Consider the following 18636-nt stretch of genomic DNA (forward strand, 5'->3'; position numbering starts at 1 on the left):
TTTCTAATTGTTGTTTCCATATGGACCTTGTTTGGGACCTTACTTTGACATTTGGCTTGAATTTTTAATGGTTCTTCAAATTACATAGCTGTCCATTTCAGGTTTAGAACAATCAGACTTTATTTTTTTAAAGGCCATTTTCATCTTGTTTTTCCTCTTTGTTTCCACTAAGTTCACTAAATATTTTAGGAAATATGATGCAGGCACAGGGAACAAAAGAAATTATTAAATAATAGTACCACTATACTAGTAATGAATAAGGTTTTGTTCTCTGTGTAACCCTAAAGCTTGGTAAGGCCCTAACCTAATCATGCCAATTTGTAATAATTCTCTGGAAATTATTTCTGAGTAAGAATGTATAAGACTGATGGGTTGTACATCTATACTATAAATCATAGCTTGCCTCTTTTTTTCTTTAAACATTCAGATAAGAACATGTGTTTAATTCATGAGCAAATATGTTCCATCGCAAGGGGTTCTTATTACAAAGTTCCCTATGTGTTATCTTCCTCTACCTATGAGCAGCTTAAGCAAGAGGGAAGACATTTTTAATGATTCGGTGGTCAAATTCCATAGGAAAATTCCAACTCTTATAAATAAAGAAAATAGTAAGAAGACAAGTGTATGGTTGTTGCCAAAGTGATCTTACCTTTGTGACAGATACAGGAGATAAACATGTCTGGCCACCAGCAGTGAAGTTGCAGAAAACCTCAATGGCATCTGAAGGACACCCAATATTTGGATCAATCCAATATTTTCCTGTCAGTTGAAGAAATAAATGCAGACAAATTCTAAAATATATTTTTCACCTGTGAAAACCCTAGTTTCTTAAACAGAAAAGTCTTCAATCCTAAGTTTTCTTCTGCCCTTATGTGTTTTCAGATTCCAAAAATAGGGGAGAAAGAAGATATACACTTAATGTTTGATTACTGACCGCTCATTCAGTGACCAAAGTTCCAATGGCACTGAACAAAGGGTATTTAAAACTGATTTTCAAAATTCCAGCCATCACAGTATTACCATGGTTATATGTTTGAGATTTGGATGCTGGGCAACCAACTCTCATTTAGAATGTCCTGTGGTTATGTGATAGCCATTTGCCAACTTGCCTACCAGCTTCTCACAAACAAAGTAAATGTGGAAGCCAGCAAAGAATTTCAAACTTGCTTTTATAAGTCTCCACCCCACCTCCCAAATTCCTGCATACCACATCCTCTTTGCTCTTGGACACACCCATGTTCTCCTCCCCTCAACATTGCTGAATTCACACATTCTCCTACCCTGCACTTGTACTCTCACCCTCCTTCCCTTGACCTTCCTGTGTTTGTACGCACCTGTTGGACTTTTGCTGCTTCTTAATGATCCATACATGGATCTTGATATTTCAAAGGCAACTGGGATTGCCTGGATTGTTGTTGCTACGCAAGATCATGTGACATAGGGCTTTATGATCATAGCCTTGGCCCAATTTGCTGCTGTAACACAAGGACTACCTATAACTGTACTGTGGCTCAACTATATCCAATTGAGTTGTGAGTAAAAGATGTAATACTATTCATTTTTCTTTGTAATTATTATTTCTGTAACTATAGTCAAAGACACTACAAATATCTTGTGTTAATAAGGAGAAGATTATTTCTTTATGTGTATGTTTCCAGATTTCACAACGCTGGCAGAATCATACTATTATAGAATTCGAAACTTTGCAAAACAGGAAAGTCCTTTGGATTTAAGCAGTATCTTAGGCCAGCAAGTTGAAACCAGCTAGATTATGAAGGAGGTATATACAGTGGTGGGATTCAAATAATTTAACGACTGGTTCTCTGCTCTAATGATTTCTTCCAACAATCAGTTTACCAAACTGCTCAGAAAATTAACAGTCGGTTCTCCCGAACTGGCTGAATCCCATCACTGGGTATATACCGTATGTATATTTTAGAGAATAAACTTTGCATATAAAATCATGTACAAGCTATGCAATTTTGGTCATAGCATCTGAAATAAAAATATATGAATCTTATAGAAAATAGACAATTCTATAATAAAAAAACCAAGAGTTCAGTTGCTGTGGATCTTTGATATCAAACAATCTCTGAATTCTAAACAAAGCAAAAGCTGAACAAAATTTAAGACTTATTTAATTTTCAATGTTATTGGAAACTTACCATTAGACACTTTACGTTCACAGTTGAGCAAATCTCTGCAGATACGTGCTGGATTATCTCGGGTTCCCAACGGGTTTTTGATGCTATGGAGCAAATTGCTCAGATAATGTAGTGTTTTGAATATTTTGGCACTGTGATCCAAGAATGTCACTTCAGTGTTCTGATAATTCTGCCAAAGGGAGGGGGGAATTATATTATTGCAAAGAAATGTCAATGTACTGGGATACAGTCAATTACCAATCTAAACACTACCTATAATTGAAAATCTGGATTTTCTGATTTATGACAAATACTGCAGAAAAATAAGCTAAATGGTGGGAAAAGGTATGCCTCATATAAAAGGTCTTTGAATATTTGTCATAATTTGGATCTGACTTGGTAATAATATGCTCTTTTAAAAAATATTAATATAGCAATTGATTATTTTCTGAGTATGTGTCAGCACAGTGCTATGGCTGTAAAAAAAGACAAATATAATTTTGGCTCAATATAGCTATCCTTTTCTAGATTGCCAGAAATAATAATTTCACTTTGTGTTGGCTGGACAGCAACCCCCATTTCCCCCACCTCCCATCCCCATTGCCCAACTATTGCCTCTAGTCCAGAGCACCATACTTGAGGGCATCAGACAAACTGGAATAGACTAAACGAAGAGTAACACAGATGATTAAGGGACTAGAAATTACGTTTTATGAGATGAAAAGAACTGGAAAAGTTAATGCTCTTTAATTAGATAGTGGACATCACTCAGTAAGATTAGTATCTTTTTTCTATTACCCTGGTGTGCAATCTGTAGAATACTGGACCTGAAGTGACAGGACACAAATTCTAATTTAATGTTAGAAAAATCTTCTAAATTTCCCAAAGACCAATTTGAGAATGGAAAAAATTATTCAGACTGATGATAAGTTTACACTTGTTTACTACCCAGTGGAGCTGGGTAGTATATGTCATAGTTGATTTAATTTGGCTCCCTTCATGGAGGAACCATCAGGATTGACCTAAGTAGTTCCTTCCATTTTTATACTTTATGGTTTTGCTATATCATGTTTGGTTCCAATTCCTGTTTATTCCTTTTCTATATTAAAAAGCCCTGATGCTATAACATGTCCTCACAAAATAAGGTCATGTCATCTCTCTCTCTCTCTCTCTCTCTCTCTTTTTTTTTTACAACCACCTAAATAATTTTGTTAACAGTTGTATGATGTCTTAAGCATTTAGATTAAAAGGTTCATATATTTTCTAGTTTGCTATTCAAAGTTTCCCCCCGCAAATTAATACATTATTTGAAAATCTGTAATAAAATAAAGCCTTTAAAAATTATGCATTTCTTATTCTTGAAATGGTTATTCTAATGTGTATAATTTATCAGTTTCAATGTGCAAATATTGTTACCTCCATTTCTAAGGCAGCATTTGATTCAAGCAAGGCTTGAATAGTGGCACTCATGTCTATTTGTTTCTGCATAAAATCAAAATGTTTCTTATCAGTAATATCATTGTCAAGAAATTTAAAATCAATCATATACATCTTTTTACAGAATCAAGAACAGTTATTAGGTATGCAAGGACACCAAAATCTCATTATATTATTTACATTTTATACTTTAAGTAAGCTCCAGGGCATTCAAGAAAATTGCAATGCTGAACTGCAAAGACTTCAGGAAAGTGCTTGAGATATTGACAGCCCACAAATTTACAGGAACTGGAGGCTTTTTGCCAGGAAGAATGGTCAGTTTTAAGATCTGAGAAGATAAAGAGCCTCATCCACATATACTACAAAAGACTTCAAGCTGTCATTGATGTTAAAGGGGGCAACACACCATATTAAGAACTGGGGTATGTAAACTTTTGGGTAGTTTCTGTTGTCATTATGATTTAAAAAGAGTAAACACAGTTGATTGATAATAAATGGCTTCAGCCAACCACTAACCATGAGTGAAAGAAAAGTTTTTGTGTTATCATTCATATTCTCTGAAAAATGGCCAAGAAATTATAAATTCTGCCAGGGTATGTAAAATTATTTATTTATTTTTATTTGTCAATTGCTTACAAGATAATAGGTATAAGTAAAAACATAGTTATGAATACATGGATACATATAAGAAAATATAAAAGAAACAATAGGACAGGGACAGTAGGCACGTTGGTGCGCTTATGCACGCCCCCTGCAGACCTCTTAGAAAAGGGGTGAGGTCAATAGTAGACAGTCTAAGTTTTTGGGGTTTGGGGAAAACAGTCAGGTACAGTATTCCAGACACTGACCACTCTGTTGCTGAAGTTGTATTTCCTGCAATCAAGTAATCAAACCTGTGAGTACAACTGTATTTCAAACTGGCAATTGTGTATTGATTGTACATTCCCTTAAATTAAATCAGTCTTATTTCCAAGACAATTTGCACAGATGCTGTTCTACATGTTATCTGTACAATGAGCATAACCTTTTATGTATTTATTAAATTTATTTGTCACTCATATCATATCAAAATGACTCTGGGCAGCTTTTAAAATAATGCAAAAGGAAGCAGAACTATAGCAGGATTAAATCATTTCCATTTAAATGGTAACTGTAGAGTTTCAAAGGTTAGGTCAGTATCCTATAGTTTTATTACCCAGTAATAAAGTTATTCTAACAAATAAATGGAACTTACTCTTGGTCCAGGTGCTCCTGGGGGACCCTAAAAACAAAAGGGAAAAAGAAAGTTTACAAGATTGTATGTTATATAAATTAGGAGTTATTCAATTATATCTTTTGATAGTATTTTGATTTCTTACAGGCAGACCTGGACGACCGCGGGGTCCTTGAGGGCCCTGAATGAAAGAAGAGATGATAAAAATGTCTGAATAAGAGTAAGATTACTTTAAATCTTCATGTATTAGTTTGTAATTCAATGTAACTTAATTCAAATATTATAGTAAATGTAAATGGACTGAATTAAATAGGAACTATATTTGTGACTTATTGAAAGATTTCTCAACATGCTGTAGGCCATTTGTCTACGTTCCTAAAAGTATGTACTATGTATTTATAAAGCTATTGTGTACTATTTGTTTTAAATCTACAATCCCTTCTAAAATATGGCAACCCAATAAGACTGGATAAGTAATATTATTTTATTTTTCATTCCTTGTATACATTTGGAGGTCATTTAGAATTGATTAATTAAATTATACCAGAGACACAAGCATCAAGAAGTTTGCATAATCCCCAGTCAGTTAAAAGGTTACTCTAAAACAAATCCATGCATTACATGCTTAACTTATTAGCAGTGCATAACTAATGCGACTGCCAGACGCAATGGTCTGAAAATCTATTTTACAGAAGATAACATTTATTGCCCACAGAAGGATAAATATTTCTCAAATTTACAAGCTTCATAAGAAAATAAATTCGCACTGCTGTTGAATAATGTCAGACTTGAGTAATTGTGCTGCACTCATATCCCATAGTACTTTTTTTTCTTCCATTAAATTGTATCCAATTCTTGGACACCACCTGGACAAATCCCTGCAGTTTTGTTAAGTTTTTCAGAAGTGGTTTGTCACTGCTTCTTTTCTAAGGCTGAAAGAAAGTGACTAGCCAAAGGACATTCCACTGGCTTTGAGGCCAAGATGGGACTAGAATTCAGAGTTCCCAATTTCTAGCCTGGTGCCTTTAACCACTACATCAAACAGCTTCTTATATAGTACATAAACAGATACTTAAAGACTTATATAAAAAAGCCTAAAAATGTTGCATAAGTTAAGTGGTTAGATTAGGGGTGTCAAAATCAATTTCATTGAGGGCCACATCAGGGCTGTGGTTGACCTCGGGGGGGACAGATGGGCGTGGCCGACTGGGTGGGAATGGCTAGCTTGACACCACTCCCCAAACTGCTGGAATGTTTCTTCTTCGCATTGGGTAGACCGGACCGACGGCCTGATCTTTCCTCTTTGCATTGAGTAGACTGGGCCGAAACTATGTTGTCCTATCTTTCCTATTCACAATGGGTAAACTGGGCAAAAGCTATGCTGGCCTGATCTTTGTGCTGAGTAGACGGGCCAATCTTTCCTCTTTGCATTGGGTATACCAAGATGGCCCCGCGGGCCGGATCCGACCACATCGCAGGCCAGATCCGGCCCACGGGCCTTGAGTTTGACACCCCTGGTATGGAATGTTATATACCCTAAGGACAGGGGTGGGATTCTACCAGTTCTCACCTATTCGCTAGAACTGATTGTTAACATTCTAAGCAGTTCAGAGAACCAGTTGATAGAAGAAATTACTGGCCTAATCCTGTAAGGAAGGCAGGAAGGAAACATTCTGGTGCTGCTTACAGAAACTGCCTCTCTGTTAACCCTTATTACATTCTTGGCAGGACTAGATTTCCTGTCTCAGGAATTTCTCTGTAGTTATTTTCCCCTCCTTTGCTGGTACTTTGCTTGTGTGGAATGACCATTTAAAGTTACAATGGCACTGAAAAAAGTAACTTATGACAATTTTTCATTTACGACTGTTGCAGCATCCCCACAGTCATGAGAGGCCAGGTGAGGAGATGCATGCCTCGATGTGAGTGATATTGAGTTGGCCATGTCCAACCAATAACATGACCACCAACCCATGGCCACCCAGTCACATGGCCACCAAGCTATGCCCACCAATTAAGCCATTCCCACAGAACCGGTTGTTAAAAAATTTGAATCCCACCCCTGCCCAAGGATAATGGAAATAAACAAATTTCAGAGTAACCACCTTGTCTGAAATCAGCTTTTATGCCAACTATTGCTTTTTAGTGAAGTTCTGTGATAACAGGGTAGAAAGACTACACTTCTCTTAAAATGTGAGATAAAAGGGAAAAAAAGCAAGAGTGATCCTGAGGTAAAAATATCTTGGAAACCAATGGAAATAATAACAAGTTTCTTTCAATGTTGTATTTTGTTAGCTTAGATCACTACAGTGTTTTCATATGCTTCTAAAGGCAGCAAATATGCTTTACTTTAATTGTATTACATTATTTTTATTCTGGACTGGGCAATGACCATAAATTTATCACTGCTGAACCTGAAGTAATCTCAGTTCTTCAAGATGGCTGACTTGGGGGAGCACAGCTGTTGCAAAGTGCTTTCATTCTCACCCTACCCTAGAAATGTTCTTTGATTTCCTTATCAATTCATAGAAAGAAATAGAAACTGTTTAACAAAAACTTTTCTGCACCACTTTAAGAAAAATAGTTGTTGAAAAAACTTAGGAACTGGGAAATTATGTAAGCAAATTATGTAAACAAAATGATCCAGACAATACCCTGTTCACAAAGCACTTATGTATGTAAAGAGAAAACGTATAAACTATTAAAAGAAAAAAAACTTGTTCAAAAGTAAATAACAACAGGATCTAGAAAAGATGACAATTTTTCCTCTACCCTCTGAATAATACAATCAGATGTAGTACGGAACTGAATGAAATTCTCTTAATGGTTTTCAACATAATTGGAAATAAAATTTTCTGCTCTTGTGAAGGCTAAACTAATTGCTTTGTGCTGCCAAGAATTTATGTGTAATTCGTCTCTGACAAGTCTCATGCAAAGAATGTCAAGATGGAAGAAAGCATCTAATTGCCATGACCTGAAGATTAAATCATACTGATGCCGATTTTCCCCTGCAGCTCACTGGAAATACCATTAGCACGAAGCTAGTTTATGTCAAAGTAACAGCAGATAAACCACAAAAGTATCTTTAGACACTGAACAAGTACAATAAAATGAAATGCCTAAAGCTCAATCCTAAATGCATGTAGTAGAAAGAAATAAATTGACAATAATGGACTTAAGCCTTAGGACTGTCTGGTCTCCTCAGGACTAGAAAATAGTTTTTTACAAGACCAGTACTTGTTTTGAAAGTTGCCATGAGTCTGAACATGATTAAGATTTCTACTTTTCTCTTGCATGGGAAAAACATTATTGATAATATCTAATATTCCTTATGGAAAAAGTGAAAAATGACCTTGTGATTTATCAGTTTAAAAATCAGAAGGGGTAGTATATGTAAAGAAGGAAATTGTGATATAACTTTAAGAGAGATACAGGTTAAAATACAAATGTATTTATGATCATTATCAAAAAGATTGGATCCTGCTTTTACCTTTTTGAAATTTTCTTTTTCCATTTTCTTTTTTATTTATATTAGTCCTTATTTTCTTGTTTTCTTTTTAATATTTCTACTACTTTTTTCTTGTTAAAAATTTCTTCAGTAAAAATTATATTAAAACACTAATATATTAAAAGCATGTGAAGTTTGCTTTCTTGTCAACTAATTATTACCTTCCAACATTTAGAATTGAAGGTGATAGATGTGACATATGAAAAATATGCATTATTTGTCCATAAAAGATATAATAATAAACACATCTCGATAAAGTTACTTCATCAGGGTTGGCCTAAAATATTGGGATCGGCACCAAGCATATGCTGCGTTCATACGGATATGCATTCCAAAATTCTTTGCAATTTGTGCACATATTCCAATGATAGCTCACCCTTTCTTCTAAGAGGTCATGCAGGGATCTTGCCTCATTTTATCCCCATAACTTTGAGCTAGCTTGGAGTGAGAATGAATAATTGGTCACAAATTACCCAATTAGTTGCATAGTCCAACACCTTCTCTGCTATCCTTTATTGGCTTGCAGCACACTGCACACATTTTGATTATTATGAGGGTTTCATTGTTACCCTAGCAAATGGCTTACTTTTTGTTTACCGTTGGACTACTCTTAATCTTTCAATTGAGTGATTTAAAAGTAAATCAGCCATCTTTGTCCAATAAAATCACTGCAGTAAGGGACATAATAAGCATTGGAATTAAAGCCAGAAGTTTTACTTTTACGTTTTTATGGCTTCAGCTAAAAAATATGGGAATTGAAAGTTTATTGAGACCAAAACATTTTTATGTTAGAGATATTTAGTCTCTTTAGATATTTCTAAGGTTTTCTGGACAAAGGAGAAGCCATTCACATATTCACGGGTATTAGGCAGAAGGTAGCATTTTAGATTATTCCTGCATAAATAGAAACATATTTCTAATTTCCAAAGACAGTGGAGTCATTAGCAGGAAGGTCTACAACTCATAGAGTATATCCTTTATGAAGGATCCAATCCGGGTCAGTCACCAGGACCAGAGGTTTTGTCTTCTGAGCTTTCGGACTCATGCTGGAGTTCATCTTCAGGGAACTTCTCTCTTGCAGAATGTGTGCGGTTCTGTGTGCTCTGATAGAAACAGGCTTGTTCTGTATTCTTTTGCACAGGACACATCATCACCAGGAAGTACCAAGTAGACATTTTCAACTATTCAATTATGACACCTGGATACTGGGTACATATACTGCTCAGAGTTGATAATGACTACAGCGATTTATAAAGCCACCCAGCCAGCCATGCAGCGCTTAATAAATCAGTCTAGTCTTTTTGCTTAAACTTTTGCTTACACTAAATAAACAAACCATACTAATAACATGCATAGCATCTGTTGTGCATCCACTTTAATTTTTGCTTCAGTGAACCAACACTACCAGATTGGAGGCCATATACTAGTACAAAATATCAGCCAGCCAAGAGACAATTTAGAACCACAGCAGTATGATCTTTTATATAACCTGAAAACATCTTTCAGTGCTTTGCTCAGCACCCTTACACACATCCGTAATCCAGGGGTGGGCTTGAAAAATTTTAGCAAAGGGTTTGCTGCCCAGTTGCTGGGTGGGCCTGGCCATGGTGGGCATGGCCTAGTCTGCCTCCTGCACCACGGAGGGGGGGGCATTTTTGCCCTCCTCAGGCTCCAGAGGCTCTGAGAGGCCCGTTTTTCAGCCTCCCGACCCTCCACACATGCCCTGCACTTACCTGCATCCCAAATGGGCCATGTGGGGACTCTTGGGAGGGGCGGGGTGGGGTGGGGCAGACAGGAATGGGACTTGTGGGATCTCTGAACTGCAGAGAATTGTAGCTAGGGGCTCTCTCAAACCCCTGCAAACCCCCAGCAGCCCACCCCTACCCTAATCCTCTCCACAAAGAATGAATACTTGTTTCACTTACAATTTCACCTCTGGATCCCTTTTCTCCCCTGTATCCCTGGGGAAAAAATGAAATTACATTAATCTTTTATGTCCTCCTGCTTTCAATCACACTGAGATGTACTGATATCTAAACACTTACATGAAGAAATGCATCAACATTAATTCAGCTGTATGAATATTTACAGAAAGGCATTTACTTTTTTACTGGATGAAAATTAATAACTTTATAAAACTTAGCGTATTGTCCTAAAAGCTTGCAAGGAATTTACATAGCATGTTTTTTTTAAAAAAATAAACCTTTCTGTTTTAGTTTCCATGTATAGTAATTCATAAATAACATAAATTTAATCTGCAAAATCTGCTTGTGCTTCACCTTTTTAAAAATGTGTGTCTTAATTCAATTTATAGTTCAGTGTAATTCTGTCTGCTATATTTCACCTACTGTATGTTTAGGTACAAATCTATGGTAAATCATAATAACTACATGGAAAGTTATAATTATTCTCTCATGCACAATGTACATATGTATACTTTTTGTTCAATCACTGAGGCACTTCCAACTCTTTGGGACCCATCATATTATCAGGCTTTGGCTGTCAGTAACTGCTTCCGTTGGCTATTTTGGTGATTGCCTTTTATTTTTCTAAGTATCAGTCTTCTTCAACAATCCCTGACTGCACATTCTATGTTCAATATATTTAAGCTTCAACTTCATTATTAGTACTTGCAGTGAGGACTCTAGAGTTTATATTAATGAGTTCTTATTTTATGACTGAATTGTCAACAATTTTCTCTACTATAATTCTTTTTTGTGTATTTTTACTTGGTATTATTACCAAATAATACCTATGCTTTTTTACCTATGTTTGCTGCTTAGAGTCATTAATGTGAGAAGGATATCAATTGAATAACATTAATACATTCAAAGGCATCCGTTTTTCCTTGTTTGGGTTCTAATATTTTTACAGCTATATATTACAGCTGGGAAAATCCATGCTTTGACAATGCATATCTCTATTGCCAGAGTAATATCTTTGAGTTTTAAAATACAGCAAGATGTGTCATATTTGTTCAATTTTCTTCAGATATTTTCAAAATTAACAGACACTCATTTCAACATCTTTTGGGTTTTTTTTTTTTTTTTGTATTTCAGGATATTTTTGTTTGTGCAATCTTTAATGATGTTACATATTTCAATGTAGGGTTCTTCAAATCCATCTAATCTATTAGATCTATTCCTTACCTTATGCTCATGATAATATGGATTATTGCAATGTAGCATTTGTTGATCTGATGAATTTGCTTTCTTTAGTTTAAAATGTAATTTTTCAAGGTGTTTGTGATCTGAGCTACAGTCAGAACCACATCTTGTTTGTGCACACCGAATGGATGTTTTCCAGATTTTACTGCTGTTTACCTATTGAGTTTGATTTTGGTGCTTCTCAGGTAATAGTACTGAGTTGTCTTTTAATTTATTGGAAGAAGGTATTAATTTATAATTAATTTATTGGAAGAAGGTATTTGCTAGAAATGTCCATTTTTCTTGACATATTCTTATAATTTTCATGGCATACTCTTATACCTATACATCAAGGTAATTTTTCCCACTGCCGGTATATTTCACTTCTAACATAGACTCCTCATTTGCTATAACTATTATGCTTTCTTCTGATATTGAATCAACACAGCGTTTTAAGTCACCCTAGAACTATGAGCCTTATGCTTCCTCTGTCTCTGTGATTACAGCATAGATTTGATCACGAAAATAGTAAGTAGATTGGTTTGTTCTGAAATTGAACTGACATTAAATCTATTATTTGGAAGTTGTATCCAAGCATTGATTTTGGTTCCTTTTTGTTAATAAGAAACCCAGTAATGTATGAAGTAGTTCTCATGTTCCTTTTAACCTACTGTAGACCAATCCAACTTGCTGATTTCTAGTATACCAATGTTTGAACTTAGCATCTCTGCCCTGGAAACATACATTTTGCCTTGATTCATAATTCTGTTGTTCCATATCAGGGGTGTCATACTCAAAGCCCGCGGGCCGCATCTGGCCCCCAGGGTGCTTAGATATGGCCCCTGGGACCACCCTGGAAACAGCAAAGGACCGGCCTGAGGTACCTCTGCAGCCTTCCCAAGCTCCATTTTCACTGGCAGAGGGTTTCAGGAGACCGTCCCGGCCTAAAATGGAGCCCAGGACCACACGCAGCCCTTTTGAGTTCAGTTTTCACTGGCAGAGGGTTGCAGGAGACCGTCCCAGCCGAAAAAAGAGATCGGGAGCCCATTTTCACTGGCAGAGCAGTCGGGCCACCACAGATGCTGACATGAGTGACAAGCTGGCCATGCCTCCCCCCCTGAGGTCAAACATAACCCTGATGCGGCTCTCAATGAAATCGAGTTTGACACCCCACGTTCTATATACTAATTGTATATCTTTAGAGAACTGAAATTTTATTTTGCTTCTGGGCATGTCAACAACTTCATCCATCTACATGATAAAGCACCAGTATTATTCATATTTGCTTTCTGCTATTTATTTGTTTGTTTGTTCTGTCTTTATTATTTTTATAAATAAGGTGGTGAACACAGCTATTTCTCTTTCCTCCTAATTTCCCCACAAGAACCCTGTGAGGTGGGTTGGGCTCAGAGAATAACTAGTTCAAAGTCACTCAACAGGATTTCATGTCTAATGCAGAACTAGAACTCATAATCTCCTGATTTGTAGCTCAGTGCCTTAAACATTAAACCAAAATTGGTCTCTTCCCATTAGCTTCTGATTTGGGGATTCATATTCCAGTATTATTTTAATATTGTCCTGGTATGAAAGTCCACTTAATTTTCATGGAAGAATCTTGAAATGGGTTGCCATTTCCTGCTCTAATGTATTTAGTCTATATATGTGTGCATATATGTTTCATTACATTGAATATATGGTTAATTAAAATGTTATATATAGAAATTACACAAATAATGTTTGGCTTATTAAGAATATATTTGAATGTTTCAGTACTATCCAAAGCATAAAACCAAAATGAAAAGTAGCATTTGTGCTTATAATTAGGACTCTCCTACATGTGTATTTTTTCCTGCTAAAAATAAGCAATTATCTAATTTGTAGAAATTATCTAATTTATGAAATTTTGATATATTGCAACTTTTTAAATAAGTATTCTTTGGTATCAAAAATGTTTGTGAACTAAGACAATGTATCTTAGGAAAAATGTAGAAAAAGCATTACATGTGGGAATAAAAAATAAACGGAGATTTCAAATTGTGATGAGCTGCACTTACAGGTTTGCCAGCTGGGCCAACAATACCTTCGTAACCTACAGGGCCTGTGTTTCCCTGAAAACCAAAAGGAAAATAATTTGTAGAGCAATAACTGAATGCAAATGTTTTTATGAAAACTTCATGTTATGTCATACTTTTATTTATGCTCCATTACCAAATATATAATGATACTAAACTAGTTTCTGGGTACAATATAAATGTGTAATACAAATTTAGTTTATCTTGTTTTTATTTTCATATTTTGCTTTGCATTTCAGAGAGGCATTTATGAAAATTGGAATAATGTACTAAAGGTAAAGGAATTAAACTTCTGTTCCTTTAAAAACAAAAGTGAGTATTACATTTCATGTATGCATTTGATAAAACTCATATAGTATACTACATGCTGTAATTTAAGTTAATAAGCAAGATCACCATTACTTTTTCTAACAAAGTTATACTACTTTACCAAACAAAAATAATACAATATTATAAAATTATTTTGATGAATGGGTATTCAGAATACCAATTCAGAAGTAAATGCATAAAACCAATAATAAAAAATAATATCAGTCCTAGTCTAATAAAGTTTTAAAGACTATGTAAAAATATTCAAGGAGGAAGCCAAGAATATTTTGTGCAGGAAGAAAAAACTTGGTCTATGTAACAAAAACCTTTTTTCCCCTTAATAATTAATTCATTACTAATTATTGTTTTGGAAAAGCTCAAAGTTATATAGCAATAGTACTTAGACTTACGTATTGCTCTATAGTGCTTTACAGAACCCTCTGAGCAGTTTACAACTTTAGCATATTGCCCCAACCATCTGGGTCCTCACTGTACCGACATTGGAAGGATGGAAGGCTGAGTCAACCTTGGTCAGGACTGAACTCTCGGCTGTGGGCAGAATTAGTCTGCAATACAGCATTCTAACCAATGCACCACCAGGGCTCTTATCTGCTAAGCTTGGTAATTTGTGTACATATTAAGGAGGTAGAGGAACTTTGATGGATCTGAACCAGTGGTGGGTGGACCTTAACTGAGAAGGTCTGAACTATCTGGGAGAAACATTGAAAGATTTATTTCCAAGTGAAGTATTTTGGGAAACCATGATTAAAGACACCAGGAAGGATCCAAAGGATCCCTCTGCTCATTCCATCCAGATTTTTCTAACAGCTTAAGATAGGGAACGTAGTGATTCTAAAATGTAATCCTGAGATTAATTATGATATTCAGGATTACATTATTTTGTGCAATGTAACTTGCTTCATATATGTCCCTTATGTAATTGTTTCCTGACGAATGGAATTAGATTTGGGACCTACTTCATATACAGATTTGTTAAGATGTTGTCTTATTTATGCCTGAGTTCAATAGCAGATAGGAGAAGCTTCTTGGGAGAGATGGACCGCTTTAAATTTGCACCAAATGATTTAGAACAGTCCTTTTATTATGCCAATCAACCTCCTGCTTCTTCACAGTCCTATAAGACCTATGCCTGTGACATTAATGGCAGCTGAGTTTGACTTGTGAAGAACACTTTCATGTGGTACCTGCAAAAATTAAACTGACGGTATAGAAAGAACCACTGTAGAAAGCAAACATGAAACTTTGGTCATGCTAAACTCTCTAGAAAAAATACAATCAGATTCAAAGGACATATTAAAAACTTATATACCCATATCTTACCCATATCTAAGACAGCATCTTTAGCAATTTCCCCTGAAACAGGGGGATGAGGTTCAGGTACCCATAATTTTAAAATGACTGTGACTGTTTATTTTGTTTTTAACCATGTCACTGTTTACAATCAAGATTTTTATGGAGAAATAGCTTTATCTGAATGTTTTCTTGCTTTTCTCCAGACTGGAGTCTCAACTGTGATCAGCAGGCTCTCTCATGGCCTGAAAAAGCTGCCCACTTAATCTCTTAATCAGCTGTTTGAAATATTACATATTTTTTTAAATTCTAGTAGACATTGCCATCTGGTGGCCAGAATTAATGTTTTTTTTTTTAATAATGAAATTTGGTCAGCTGTTTAGGTTCTAAGAGAAGAGAATATTTGTAGTTCAGGATGGAACTGTGGAGTCCTGGGTACTCTCTGAACTTGACTAAATCCAGAAACTGCTAGAGAATTCCTGGAAGCCTAGAACTCTGACAAATGAGTCATCAACAAGCATGAAAGCAACATTTACATATCATTCATAAGAGACAAACAAAAAGTTAAAAAGGAAACAATTAAAAGACCAAAATACCTTGCCACCAATCAATACTCATATAAATAGGGATTAACATCAGGGTTAATACCAGACCAACAATCAAGCAGTAAACAGTAACCCGATCAAGGATCTACCAACTCAGAAAAACAATCGAACAGTAAATAACAGCCTAATCAAGGAACTATCAAGAAAAAAACACTCCCACTAATGCTAACTGGGAAAATCACTATATATAGAAAGCAAACCTGACTCCCTTCTAGCACTGAAGATATTTTCTAGTTGAGTAATGCAACATCTGCAAAAAAACAAACAAACTCAGAAAGCATCAAGGCTCTATTAAGATATTTTACTCAACTACAGCATGAGCAACCACCCTAAGTCCATCTTGTGCTTTCGGTTTTAAGAATGCTTGGGAAGAAAACATTAGATACTACTTGGAGGGAAACGGTCTGAGCCCAATCTCAGAAGAAAACAAAGTACTTAATAAAGAAATAACATTAACAGAGTTACAAAAGGCAATAAAAAAACAAAAAAATAATAAAACACCAGGCCCGGATGGTCTACCAGGTGAACTATATAAAAATTTATCTGAAATATTTGAACCAATATTACTGGGACTATATAAGGAGGCATTAACACAAGCTAGACTTCCGAGGTCCTGGTCCGAGGCATACATCTCCTTAATTGCAAAAGATGGCACTGATCAACAATTAATTGCGAACTATAGGCCAATCTCGTTGCTATATCCAGATTATAAGATATTTATGACAATATTAGCAGAAAGAATGAAACCAATTTTGAGTGAACTTATACACAGAGACCAGAATGGCTTCCTGCCAAATAGACAAATTAAAAACAATATTAGGACAGTACTAAATTCGATTGAATACTATGAAGCTCATCCAGAAAAACAGTCAGCTTTAATTTTTTTAGATGCACAAAACGCATTCGACAATCTTAATTGGATATTCATGCTATATCAAATTAAAAAGCTGAATTTTGGCACTAATATAGAAAAAACACTACAAGAAATATACTCAAATCAAAAAGCAAGTGTATTATTAAATGGAGACCATACTGAAGATTTTGAAATTGCAAAAGGAGTGAGACAAGGGTGTCCATTATCGCCTCTGTTATTTATCTTGTCTTTAGAAGTGTTGCTAGCTGCAACCAGACAAAACCCAGAGATTTGTGGAATTAAGATTAGAAATGAGGAATATAAAATTCAGGCATTTGCTGATGATTTGGTATTTATAGTGGAAGATCCAATGAATTCGGGACCAATATTGTTGCAACAAATAGAAAAATTTGGGGAAGTAGCAGGATTTAAAATAAATAATAATAAAACTAAGATAATAGTCAAAAACTGTACAAAAAAACAGAAAGTAGAATTAGAAAATACAATAGGACTGCAAATAGTAAAAAAGGTGAAATACCTGGGAATTTGGATGTCACTCAGATGTTCATCATTAAAAGAGGACAATTATGTCAAACTGATTAAGCAAATCAGAAAAGAATTGGAATTATGGGCCAAATTGAAACTGTCTATATTAGGAAGAATACCAACGTTGAAAAACCTTACCAAAACTACTATATCTATTCCAAATGATTCCAATTAAATTAGAGAAATCTTTTTTTTATAGAACTAAATAAAATGACATCCAAGTTTGTCTGGTTGGGCAAGCAGCCACGTATTAAAATGAAACTATTACAAGGTAATAGGAGCAGAGGCGGTCTAGGACTACCAGAATGGGAGCTTTATTATCAGGCAGTGGTGTTGAGTTGGATTAAGGATTGGATTAAATTAAGAGACAAGAGAATCTTAACATTAGAAGGACATGACCTCTTGATAGGTTGGCATGCATTTTTGTGGAAAAATAAATATACATACTTATTTCAATCAACACCTAATAAGAGATTCATTGATTACAATTTGGAAAAAAATCAAAGGTAAACACTATACAGAAATCCCACGATGGCTGTCAACCATGGAAGCCATGATACATCCAAATAGATTAGACCTACGGAAAATGGTAAGCTATGAAGAACTATTAGATAGCCAAGGGAAATTAAAATCAAACCAAGAACTGAAAGAAAATGGAATTATAATCGATTGGTGGCCATATTTGCAAATTCAAAATAATTATAAAAAAGACTCAAAGGTTTTGGATTTGACAAAAGGCAGAACCAACTAGATAAAATATTAATGGGACCGGAACAAATACTTATATCTAAAATATATAAATATTTATTAGATTTTAAAATGGAAGAGGAAATAGTCAAAAGTACAATGATTGCATGGGTACAGAATTTTGGATACACTATAGAATTAGAGGAATGGGAAGAATATGGAATATAAATTATAAATTAATGGTATCTGCCGCATGCAAAGAAAACATATATAAAATGTTTTATAGATGGTATTTATCCCCAACAAGATTGGCAAAAATCTACTCCAATATGAGTCCTAAATGTTGGAAGTGCAAAAAAGTTGATGGTACATTTTATCACATGTGGTAGATGTGCCCCGAGGGCAGGACATACTGGATTCAAATTAAAAATTGGTTAAAAGAGATTACTGGCTATCAGATTGAGCTCAGACCAGAATCCTTCCTATTAGGAATTATTAAAGAAAGACTACCGAATGAAGTAAAATACCTAATGTTACATATTATAACAGCTGCCAGAATAGCCTTTGCGCAGGTATGGAAAACACCAAATACCTCAAATGAAGAACTAATAATACACAAAGTAACAGAAAATGCTGAGATGAATATGCTAACAATGAAATTGAAAGAAAAAGATGACTCTGAATTCTTTACAATTTGGAACAATTGGTATAAATGGCTAAAAAACAGAGCAAGAAGTGAGACAAAAATGTTAATTGAAACAACCCTTAAGAAAGTAAAATAAAATTTTGTAAACTATATAAAGATATA

General features: G+C 35.1%; 1 protein-coding gene across 1 annotated transcript in view; it reads right to left on the reverse strand.

Annotated features, from left to right (window-relative positions):
• Positions 1-18636, reverse strand: part of COL24A1 (collagen type XXIV alpha 1 chain) — a 148503-nt gene that overhangs the window by 4398 nt on the left and 125469 nt on the right. Inside the window, exons 52-58 of the mRNA XM_087930128.1 lie at positions 13500-13553; positions 10225-10260; positions 4940-4975; positions 4816-4842; positions 3561-3626; positions 2166-2334; positions 650-759 (exon numbers count right to left, since the gene is read on the reverse strand). Of these exons, the coding sequence (XP_087786254.1) occupies positions 650-759; positions 2166-2334; positions 3561-3626; positions 4816-4842; positions 4940-4975; positions 10225-10260; positions 13500-13553 (498 nt within the window). The remainder of the gene's footprint in view (positions 1-649; positions 760-2165; positions 2335-3560; positions 3627-4815; positions 4843-4939; positions 4976-10224; positions 10261-13499; positions 13554-18636) is intronic.

This window comes from Pseudonaja textilis, chromosome 3, assembly GCF_049901715.1.
Source record: "Pseudonaja textilis isolate UNSWEBS1 chromosome 3, rPseTex1.2, whole genome shotgun sequence".
NCBI classification, from domain to species: Eukaryota; Metazoa; Chordata; class Lepidosauria; order Squamata; family Elapidae; genus Pseudonaja; species Pseudonaja textilis.